Source organism: Tubulanus polymorphus, chromosome 6, assembly GCF_964204645.1.
Source record: "Tubulanus polymorphus chromosome 6, tnTubPoly1.2, whole genome shotgun sequence".
In the NCBI taxonomy this organism is placed as follows: domain Eukaryota; kingdom Metazoa; phylum Nemertea; class Palaeonemertea; order Tubulaniformes; family Tubulanidae; genus Tubulanus; species Tubulanus polymorphus.
The window spans coordinates 16,246,252-16,259,132 of record NC_134030.1 but is presented as its reverse complement, the minus strand read 5'-3'; the positions used below and the strand labels follow the sequence as shown (position 1 = coordinate 16,259,132).

At 29.3% G+C, this 12,881-nt stretch overlaps 1 protein-coding gene across 2 annotated transcripts in view; it reads left to right on the top strand.

Annotated features, from left to right (window-relative positions):
* LOC141906837 (angiotensin-converting enzyme-like) overlaps positions 1-12,881 on the top strand; it is a 65,367-nt gene that overhangs the window by 35,317 nt on the left and 17,169 nt on the right. For both annotated transcript variants that reach the window (XM_074796266.1, XM_074796265.1), the window contains exons 8-11: positions 2,776-2,900; positions 3,005-3,103; positions 4,989-5,133; positions 5,216-5,314. In XM_074796266.1, coding sequence (XP_074652367.1) covers positions 2,776-2,900; positions 3,005-3,103; positions 4,989-5,133; positions 5,216-5,314 — 468 coding nt within the window. The remainder of the gene's footprint in view (positions 1-2,775; positions 2,901-3,004; positions 3,104-4,988; positions 5,134-5,215; positions 5,315-12,881) is intronic.

Below are 12,881 nucleotides of genomic sequence, written 5' to 3'. Positions count from 1 at the left end.
CGAAAATGGAGGTAGACCTTGTACAAAGATCACGTGTGGGGCTAACAACAAGGATGCGATGACAGTAGCTTACTGCGAAGACCACGGCACGGAGTTTACTTTTGAGTACAGCTGCGGAATCATTACCGAAAGAGGACTTATATCAGAAGAGCGGGCGAAATGGGATTTGGGATATAACCCGAGTGACGTTGTGGGAGTGAAAAGTTGGAAACAAAAGTGCGATCTCGCTTTGAAAACGGAGTCTCATCAAAATGTCATTAGTTGCGACTTCGATGCTCACAGACAAAATACATACAGGTGCAGTTGACCGGGGATCAGACTTTTAAGACAGGTCGCATTTCACTATCGATAAGAGTTTACGATTCATTGAGCCAGGGGGACTCGCCCACGTTCATCGATAACGTGAAACTGATTCGATTCATAGGCTAGTTTTTGTAGAAAGAATCAAACGGAGGGGCAGAACATTCGCCGGATAACCTCGACATACTCACGGTTTCGAAGGAAAAGGTCGAGGAATGGATTGACCTGGTACCAATTCTGGGGATAACAGGGATAACAGTGGGAAGTATTCGTGACGTAAACCCGATTAAGACTGGATTAATGGGTGAATTGACGACGAGTCAGTACGTAAAAGAGTGTCGACTAAAAAGTACGGGTTCTAGGACATTTTGAATTAGATGGCACCTGGCACTGGTAACGATAAAAGTGAGTAAAAGCCTACGGCTGTGGAAAATAGAAGAACAAAAAGAAAAGAATTACACAGCCCTCGCGAATCTGTTCTCGCAATAACGTGAACAGTGGTGAGTGGTGATTAGTTCAGATTCGCCAAGGTCGATATCGAAAGGATCTAAGGAGCAGGTGGTCCTTTTCCGAACCTAGATTTCATGCAATTTCGTGTTCCCGATACCAAAACTGTCTGTGAGTTGGGGACTGGGAAGTTTGATGGGTGAATATTATGGTCCTAGTTCCGTGTTCCCGATGCTCAAAAATCAGGCTGAGAAAAGTGAGCTGGAAATAGGGGGACTGGGAAAATTCCTGTGAAAATTTGAGCGCCCCTGGGACAGGTATTATTATTCTGACTCCGAATATACTTCTTAATTGGCCGTTGGTGTTATCAATTTCGAGGCCACCCTCTGCTCGAACAATAACTACGTCAGTTTCAATCCACAATCCCACATAGCTTAGAACACGGGAAACGACACTTATCTATGGTTCCAACAGAATCAATTGCTCCAAACGCCGGTGTGTCTACCTTCCGACTACTAGATATATGCGAGTTCCAAAAAATGTTCTGGGCTGTGCAAGAAACACGATAGGGTGCTGAACGCAAGGTGCCTTTCGGCAAAGCTAGCATCGCAGTGGCTGCTTTAGCTGCAGAATCGCCATAGGCCTATACCACATGATTTTACATGTTTATTCGAAGCAACCCAACTGATTCTATCTAACAAATACAATATCAAGGTAAATGGACCAAAACATAATTACGAAACTATATGTATACGTATATATTTTATTGAAACTCGAAACTGAACGTTGTGGCCCTGGGGTTTGCATGCAGGCGTAAACGAACACTCCTGTTTACTGTTAAACATCTGTTGACCCAACTGCGTTGCTCAGTTCCTCAAGTTCCAGTGGGCCAACTGAAAGAAAGACGTTTCCAGTTTCAAGGTGCCATTTTGTGGCGATCCCTCAAGGTCCCATTGTTTTGACATAAGTTTTGATCGAATATCATATAGCTCTGCAGTCCCGTGCTTGATTTACTTGATTAATACACCATTTTAAAGGAAATGAAATTCAGGTACTTGCAGGTGATAATTGGATTTTTTGAACGCAACAATCAAGAGCACTGACCGATGGGTTCAACTCCAGAATAGGACAATAAATTTCCGTCGTGGGGGGTTTTCTTTAATGAAGTGAGTGGTTCGGTTCCTGACTGTCGACCGATTCTACTCATCGACAATGTCTACAATCTGATTGTCGACCGATTCTACTCGTCAACAATGTCTACAGCCCTGATTGTCGACCGATTGTACTCGTCGACAATGTCTACAACCCTGATTGTCAACCGATTTTACTCGTCGACAATGTCTACAATCCTGATTGTGAAAAGCACAAAGTGCTCTGAGGAGTACGAGTTTTGTAGCGTCGGGAAATTAAAGGATTTCTTGAAAGAAGGGAGACTTTCTGTGCTGATTGCAAAGGTGACCTATAGTTGAAAGCCTATCTTTGCGTTTGAACAGAATGTATCGCTCATGGTTGGAGACTATAGAACAAAATAAAGATGTTGATATGTTTTTGAAAATGTGGCTCAGTTTAATGTAAAACAGAATACTAAAAGGGGGACAGATATGATATTCATGATATTGGAATTTGATATCAGTAAGGTTTTCTGGTCATATTTTCCAGCAAGAAAGTCGATATTCAGTAAATTAATCGTATGATCCCAGAATGAGGGATTAAGAGAAAGACTATGTTTTAAACATGGCATAAGCGTTTAAATTGATGGCTACCATTTCACCATGGACCCCAACGTTCTAGTATCCATGATTTAACCGAACACAAAATCGGCGCTTAGCTGGGCGGACTGCATACGACAATTCCCAAACTGCGCCGTTCTAACTTGAATAGCGGGAAAAACCGGATCCAGAAAGCAAGCTTAAACGAATGCTCCGGCCAAATATTGTACAAGCAAGATTGGGATTATTATCTAAAAATATCCCCATGGGAAATGTGAAGTAATTTAATGGCACCTTTCCACAATTTCTGTATATGCAGGGTCAAACAATGTACGGATATAACAATGGATGATTTATTAACAGTTCATCATGAAATGGGTCACATTGAATATTATCTGCAATACAGAACGCAACCACAGGTTTTTCGCAGAGGCGCAAATCCAGGTATTCAAAAACCTTAGCCCTTCCTGAAGCATGTAAATTTGATTTTTTTAATGTAAGACTTTGATTAAGCGCTGTGTGTAAATTATCTTATTTTTTCATTTAAGGATTTCATGAAGCAGTTGGTGACGTAATGTCGTTATCGGTATCAACACCCAAACATCTAAAGGAAATTGGTTTACTCGATACAATTTCAAATAGCTCGAGTGAGTGACCTCTTAAAATAGTCTTAATTCTTGTGACATAAACTAATCTGTAATTTACTCTTAAACCTGAGAGCCCATTTGGTCCAAAATAAGTATCTAAATATATCTAAGAAGCGATAGTTAGTAGGCGATACAGTTGCGATACAGTTGAAACTGCTGGGGTAGATGTATCCAATTATAGTGCCTTCATTAGCGGAACCAAATCGAGTGATGATGTTAATCCATGCACTGGGATTACCGGGTTATGCATGGATTCACGTCAATGGCGGACCATTCAGTGCAGCCAAATTTATTCATTTTCTAATTTGACCTACCTTTCCACAATTTATTGCAATGATGCATCAATGGGTTAAAGGGAACATATGAGTAATTGGAAATATGGGGGTTCATACAAAAGGTCGAAGGGTCGAGCTCGTAAAAAATAAAAATAAATTCTCGCACGCTCGAATATATTTTTATTTTTTACTCACACGCCCCTTCAACCTTTGTTATGAACCCCCATATTCCCAATTACTCTAATATTTCCATATTTTAAAAGTGAGAGTAAAGTGTTAGCATGATAATCTAGAAAAATAAGATCAAATATAGATTTCGAATGATAAAATATAAATTTTTAACATTAAAAAAAATTAAATTAAATTATTTTCACAGTTTAACATTAAAAGTTATATCTCAGCATCAAATTTAGTGTATGAGAGGCATTATAAAATTGATAATATTACTGTAATTAATCAAATATTATCAAATGAAACATATTTAATTACTGAACTAATTGATACTTTTGATAATGGTGCTCAAAATCCTCAAATATTCAATACAGTTTTAAATTATAAAGGAACTTTAGATGAAAACGTAGTAAATATTATTCAAACTCCTTTCAATGAAAGAAATGATGATTTAATACTTTCGAAAGGTTACAATGATTTGATTAACTTAAGAATTGAAAAAAGACAATTATATTATTTCAATTTTGATAATAACAAATTATCTATAATGAAAATTCATCAAATATTGCAATTCAATGTGAATTAGATAATGGAAAATCATTCAATGATATAGGAACTCAATGTAACTTAGATGATGAATTTAGAAAATTCAATCCTAATGAAAAAGTGTATTGTGGTTTTATCGCATCCAACGTAATGGTAGGATGTCATATTTAAATGATTACGCGTTACGATGTGTATTATCTTTTCCGTTCTTTCAATATATTTTCTATATTCTTTTGTTGTTATACCTTGAAAGAATCTAAAAATCTTCGTAAAAGTATAATCTTCTTTCATGTATAACAATTCTATCTTTTCTTTCTAATGAATTGATATAATCTCTAATATTTCCATATATAAGGATTATTCGAATTAGATTTAGTTTTAGAATCATGTTTTTGATTGATTTTTTACAGGTTTGTCATCACAATAATATTCTCCTGTATTATTTTCACTCAGATTTTGCTTGTGTTTTGATATTTCAAGATCTCTATCATACTTCATTTTATGTATAAATTCATAACAAACCTCACATTTGATTTCATCTATTTCATCTGTTTTCTCGATTTTTTCATGGCAAGCTTTATGAGGTTGACAAGATGTTAAAACTTGGACCATTATATTTGTTTTTATCTTCTACCATATTCCTGCCATTTATGTAGTGAAATATGTATCTTTAAAAAAGTAGTGGCGAGTCACTCTCTGGTATGAAAACGTCATTTTCCAATTACTCATATTCCCTTTATTGAGTAAGACATTTTCCCACTACTTCACCTGAAGATGTCCTGCAAATGGATGATGAATTGTCATATTATATGCCAGGGCATGCAAGTGAAAATTTAGCGCGTAAGTATGAAAATAGCTGTTTGATATATGATGTAATCGGCATTTTTCCATAGAAGCAGATTTGAATTTCTTATTCAAACAAGCGTTAGAAAAAGTATCATTCTTACCGTTTGGATATCTTGTTGATCAATGGAGATGGAGAGTATTTAGTGGACAAACAACATCCCAGCAATACAACAAACACTGGTGGAATTTAAGGTAAAAAGTAAACAGTCGTGTAGAAAATTAAACATTCGAATTAATCAATGAGCTCTAATTTGGACCATCCGGCACTTTATAGATGTAAATATCAAGGGATTTCTCCGCCTGTTAGTCGATCTGAATCGGATTTTGATCCTGGAGCGAAATACCACGTGCCTGCAAACACTCCTTACATCAGGTAAAGTGGAAATATCCCATTTAATTTGGATTTTAGCATCAGGCCACCAGGGAAGCCATCTCGAAGTTCTTGGTAGGGCGATACAGCCTAAAGGATTTTAAGGAAACTTGCTTGGAGGATTTGAGTATAAGTTATACACCCCCACTGAATATGTAGGTCATCGTCGAGCATATGGCTACAAGGGCGGCCGGCTTCATTTTCTTTTAAGCAAGATACAGCCTGCGATATGTGATATTATCTTGATGTGAGAGAGCAGATAGGTTGATCTGTGTTCGACTTTGGCCGTTTGATGTTCGCTCAACCCAGCCGGGAGATATACGCGAGTAATATGGATAATAGGGGTTCATACCAAAGGTCGAAGGGTAAATTCTGGCACACTCGAATTTATTTTTCGATCCCTCAACCTTTGTTATGAACCCCTATTATCCCTATTACTCTTAAAATATTCATACATATATATGAATATGAATAACTTCTAAAATCAATTTTAATAAAAAATTTGAATAAAACTAAAACACACTTAGAAAATAAATTTATAAAAAATAAATAATAGATAAATAAATAAATAATAAAGTTAGAATATAAAGATGATATATTAGAAACTAAATTAGATGAATTAAAGAATGAAAAAGAAACATACAAATGTGATACATGTAAACAATCATTCAGTGATAAAAGATATTATAAAGAACATTTAAAATCTAAAAATCATATTAGGAATATCAATAATGATATTTTAGGTGAAGATTATTTTGATAAAGATAATGATAAGAAACAGAAGACAATTAAAAGAATAAAGAATAAATTAAACAATAAAAGACCATACATGGAAGATGTTAGAAATTATATTAATTCATTAGATAATAAAAAAGAAATAGAAATAACCAAAATAATACAAAAGCATTCAAAAGTGATATTGGACCAGCTGCTATTGAATTTAAATTTCATAAAGGCAAAACATCAGAAGAAAATAAAAAAAACATTTAGAAAATATGAAAAGTATTATAAGAATAATTACTGATGTTGAATACCCTAAAATTAGCATATCAGTTAAAGTTAAATTTATAAAATCTGAAGATAAACCAATATATAATATAAATTCTCATTCACAACATATTATTTCAAAACAACATATTGATGAAATAAAAAAGTAAAATAGAAGAGAAATATTTTGAAGGATCAGGTTTAATATTTGATGAAATAATATTTTTGACTTTGCATGTATACAATACAAAATATAATAAATTAACTAAATCGAAACCAATTGATGAAAATAATTTATCATATTATAAAGAAACAGATATTGAAGCGTCGAGTTATATCAAATTACCATTTAAAACTAATGCTGTTATAAATGTACAAAATGAAGATGATAAATGTTTTCTATGGACAGTTATAAGTTGCTTACATCCAACAGAAGATATTACACATAGTTTTAGATTAACAAATTATAAACAATTTGAAAATAATCATAAGATAGATAATTATCCTGTAAGAATTAAAAATATCCCAAAAATAGAAAAAGATAATAATCTAAAAATAAATGTATTCGATTTAATCAAATTACCAAGTACAAAAGGCAATAAAATTGAACATTTTACATTAGAGCCACTGTATTTATCAAAGGATTATGATTCAAATGGTGTTATAAATATATTATATTATGAAAATCATTATATGTGGATAAAACAAATCGATTTCTGTTTTAGAAAAGAAAATAATCACAATAAAATATATCTATGTAGAAAATGTTTAGTACATAGATTCAGCAATGGAAGTACATTATTAAATCATAAACAATTATGTGATAATCATGATTATTGTAAAATGATTTTACCAATTGAAAAAGATAAGATATTAGAATTCAAAAAATATGATTAAAAAAATAAAGTACCATTTGTAATATATGGAGATTTTGAATCACTAAATAAGGAATTAACTGATCAAGATAGAAAGGAAATATATCATAAAAGAAAGAAATTAAATTGTAATGAAAATGATGTAATTGATTATTCAGATCCACTTATAACAAATACTATTAAAAAGATTCATCAAAGTGCTGCAGCTTTCGGGTTATATATTAAATCTGATTATCCAGAACTAATCGAAAGTGAATATAGATCATTATAGAAATGAAAATGTTATCAATCATTTTTGTGACTTATTAATTGAATATGAAATACAATTCAATAAACTGTTGAATAAAAATAAAGAAATTATAATGACAGAAGAAGATAAAGAAGAATTTGAGTTTTCAGACAAATGTTATTATTATGAAAAGATATTTAATTGTAAAGATAAAAAAGTTAGAGATCTTGATCATTTGAATGGAAAGTTTAGAGGTGCGGGACATTAGAATTGTAATTTAAAAGCTACGAAAATTAATTTTGTTCCAGTAATATTTCATAATTTATCAGGGTATTATGCACATTTATTTATCAAACAGTTATGTCATAAAATAGAAGAAATCAATAATGAAATAGAAAAATTGAATTCAAATAGATCAAAAGATAAAATACCTACATATAAATTAAAGATGTTACATCTGAGAATTATATATCTTACCAATTTGGATGTCTGAGATTTATAGATTCATATAGATTTTTAAGTAGTTCATTAGATAATTTATCAAAATCATTAGTTGATGATGAATTAAAAATATTAAAGCAACACTATCCACATAATGATGATTTTCAATTAATGAGATATAAAGGAGCAATTCCATATTCATTTTATAAAAATCATAATGATTTCAATATAACTGAATTATTAAAAGAACAATTCTATGATGAATTAAAAAATGAATATGTTAAAGATGAAGTATATAATAGAACATTGAATATTTGGAATCATTTTGGAATGAAAAATCATGGACAATTGGTAGATTTATATTCAAAATCAGATGTATTATTATTAACTGATATATTTGAAAGATTTAGAGATGTTAATCTAAAATATTTCAATATTGATCCATGTCATTGTTATTCGAGTCCAGGATTAACTTGGGATTGTGGATTACAATTTACAGATATAAAAATGGATTTGTTAACAAATATAGATTATTATAATCATTATTATTTGAAAAATCTATAAGAGGAAGAGTTTCAGGTGTATTAGGTGATAGATATTTCAATGTAAATGATAACCCTAGATATAAGTTATTATATATAGATGCAAATAATCTATATGGTTGGGCAATGATGGAACCTCAGCCTTATGGATTATTTCAAATAACTGAAGTTTTACAACATGAAAATAATGATAAATTTGATTGGAAGAAAAGAATTCCAGATATTGCAGATGATTCAGATACTGGCTACTTTTTCGTTGTAGACTTGGAATATCCTAAAAACATTAAATTTAAATCTAGAAATCTAGCATACTGTCCCGAACATAAAACTGTAACACATGAAGAATCATCAAATTATCAAAAAAGAATTAAACCCGAAAATCATATTCATACAGAAAAGTTAATGGTAACTCGGGAAGATGAATATAATTATGTAGTGCATTATCGGATGTTGAAGTTTTATTTGAATCAAGGAATGATTCTAAAAAAAGTACATAGATATATTTCATTCAGTCAATCTAAATGGTTAGAAAAATATATAGATTTTAACACCAAACAGAGAAATAAAGTTAAAACTGATTTCGAGAAAGATTTTTTCAAACTAATGAATAATGCATTCTATGGTAAGACTTGTGAAAATATTAGGAATAGAAATGATATTGAGTTAGTTAGCAATGGTAAAAGAATTACACATTTACAAACATACCCTAAATTTATTGGTAACAGAATATTTGATGAAAATTTAGCTGCAGTTAAATTGATAAGAACTTCTATGAAATTTAATAAACCAATTTATGTTGGTGCTTCAGTTTTAGAAATACTGATGTATGAATTTTACTATAACGTACAACCTCATTTTGGAGAAAAGCATATAGAAATCTTATATTTTGATACTGACAGTTACATATTAAAGATTAAAACTAATAACATAACAGATGATTTAAAAACATTAAAACATCATTTTGATTTCAGCAATTATCCTAAAACTCATGAATTGTTTAGCAATGATAATAAAAAGGTGCCCGGTAAATTCAAAGATGAATTAGGAGGTGAAGAAATGATTGAATTTATAGGTATTCGATCTAAAACGTATAGTTATAAAACTAAAATTCACGAATCAAAGAAATTGAAAGGAATTACCAAAAGTGTAGTAGAAAAGAATATTCATTTCAAAGATTACATGAATTGTATATTCAATGAAGACGTTAGAAAACATAAGATGAAATGTTTAAGATCCGAAGATCATGAAATGTTTATTGAAGAGATAGAGAAGATAAGTTTGAATCCTTTCGATGATAAAAAATATATTTTAGATGATGGAATTCATACAGTAGCTTATGGTTGCAATTTAGATGAATACTTAAAGTTCAAAAGAGAAGGAATAAAAGAGAATGAAATTATGAAAAGGATTCTAACATGTTAATCGGCTTTAATTCAATTTTAATAAAAATATGTATAATAAATGGTGAGTAAACAAGCACACAGTGAGAACAACAAATCATTTCTAGATAGAATAAAAGATATCACAAATGCTAAATCAGTAGATTATAAATCTAAAAAATTAGATGAACTAACAATTCATACGAAATATCTAATTACAAATATTGATACGGTTTCTAACAAATATGGAGATAAATTAGTTATCCTCTTAGAATATGAAGGATTAAAAGGAAATAAATATGAATTCAGAACATATTTACCAGATAGATTTCATAGATTATCAAGTGAAGATTTAGAAGAATTATGTTCTGGTGATTTCTATTCCATATATTAAGGTAAGAATGAAAAAGGGCACCATGATATAGATTTTGAATAAAATATGTTAAATAAATGGTAGAATTAAAAGAATATAGAATATATGTTGATTCAAGAAGGCTTACAAATTATAAATCTCATAATTTACTAGTACAAGTAGATAGGGAATATAAAAATTGTGTAGATTTAAAATTAGTAGATATAAGTTTATGTAACTCTTTTTACAATATATCGAATAAAAGTCTTGATCATTTAGCTTTTTTAGTTCATGCTAGAAATTTGCATAAATGGTATCATCTATTTTTAAAACCTGGATTATATAATTTAGAAAGATTAGCGCAAGAAATTAATAAAAGAGCTCGTTTAAAAATGGGTGGGTCTGTTGGATTTGGAATTAAATTTATAAAAAGTGATATCAATAATAAAGTAAGAATAAAGTTAGCTAATGATGAACATCAATTTGTAGTTAAAAAACCTATAGCTAAACTGTTAGGAATTAACCTAGATGTAAGGATACGTAATGCCGAAGCTTCACCAATCGTAATGCCTTTTACACACTTTTACATTTATTGCAATTTATTTGACCCTGTAAAAACTTTCGAAGCAATTAAAGATACAATTCGTAATTCTAGTATATTAAATATTTTACCATTTAATAATGTTAAACAATTAGGAACACAAATAGATTATAATTTAGCTGAGTGTGATTTAAAACCTTGTATTCCAAAATTTAATAATTTTAAGTTAGAAATAAGAAATCATAATGGATACTAAATTGATTAGAATAACTTTCCTGTGATATATGAATTAGTTATAAGATGTAAAGAATAACTTTTTTCACTATATAAATGAATATAACAGGACCGAGTTTTTTGTTTTGGATTTGATTTTAAACGCGAGAAAGAAATGAAATTTAACATTAATGATGTAATAACTCATATCAAAAATATTACATTTTCAAATGAAACAACATTTGAATATGAAACAACAATAAATAAATAAACTTATGATGTAGAAAATATTACTGATTTAATTAGAGAGTCTTTAAGATTTTATGAATTAGATGAAGATTTTATTATTGATGATATTAGAAAAATAATAACTGAATTATAGGATAATCATAAAAGTAGTAATGAAATAAATTTTGAAATAATTATAACTAAATGAACTAAATATTTTGAAGAAGGTGATTTTTTTGATTAACAAATGAGTGATAATAAGTGGATATTAACTGGTTTATATAATGGAGCATTACTATCAGTTGGAACTGTTGGATATACAATGGTATTAAAAAAGTATTTAAAGTGGGAAGTATTAATGTTGATAGATTTTACATCAATGATATTTTAAAATTAACGTTAGCCGTTACTTTATCTAATTTAACTATTGATTATTTGGAAAAACAAAAATATATTCCTCCTATATAAATACATAATTTTTTTATCAAATAAATGGCTTCTGCAATTATAACTATTATAGGATCGGCAATTATTAACGCTTGAGCATTTACAGGTGGTGGTGATTTATTTAAGCATATTGATAAAAATAGTTCATTAGCAGAACCAAGAAGACATAACTTAGCATTAGAGAAATATAATAAAGCAGCAGAAGAATATAGAGAAAAAAGACAAAATTAGATGGATTATACATGTATTAATAAAGAATTATATGATCAGAAAATTTCAAATAGAGATTTTAAGTCAGTTGATGATGCAATGAGTTTATATAATCCAGTAACAAATAAAGAAAAATTACATCTATATAAACCTAAATTATCAGATTATTATACCCCAAGTAATGAACAGAAGAAATATGAAATAATACGGATTTTAGGCGGAACTGTTATTGTATTATTTGTTGCTTATAAATTTACAAATTAGTAATTTCTTTTCTAAATAAATGGATGATAAAATTGATGGTGTTAATATTATTCCTCATGATATAAATAAAACTAAATTAAAATTATATTTGGAAAAACAAATATTAGAATTTGAAAATGATTTAAAATTTAAAAAGAAAAAATATTTAAAAAGCAAAATTATATATTATTTTATTATTAGTGGTTCAGTTACAATTAGTTCTGTAATAACATTTTTAGCAATATTCTCATCATTAACACCTTTAGCTATCACAATTGATGCGCTAGGATTATCATCAAGTGTTTTAACCGGAATAAGTTCAAAATTGAATATAAAAAGTAATAAAGAAAAAATAAAATCTAATATCTATATATAAATCTAAAAGAAATTAATAAATTAAAAAATACACTAGATTATATAATAAGTTTAAATGGTAATACAACAATTCAAGAGCAGTATAAATTATTAAAAGAATTAATTAATTATTAATTTTCTTATTATATAAATGGCAGATAGTTTTCCAAAAGATTTTCAATATAATAAATCAATAAAATATAATATTCCAGCAATAGATTTTAATAAAGATATTTCATATAGAAATGAAGTTTTAGATTCATTCATTAATTTAGATATTTATGATACTGAAACAAATAATTTTAATGTTAAGGTGGAAAATATATTTCATGTATATTTAATTAATTTTAAAGATTTAAATGAGGCAAAACAATGGTTATTAAAATCTAATATGAAGTATTGGCAGAACCAATTAAATTTTGCTGTTTATTGTGCAACAATAGGGTGTGGTATAAGTTGGAATGATCATTTGAATAAACCAAGTTAACCATTGATATTATCACTTTTTAGATTTCATACATATTTTCAA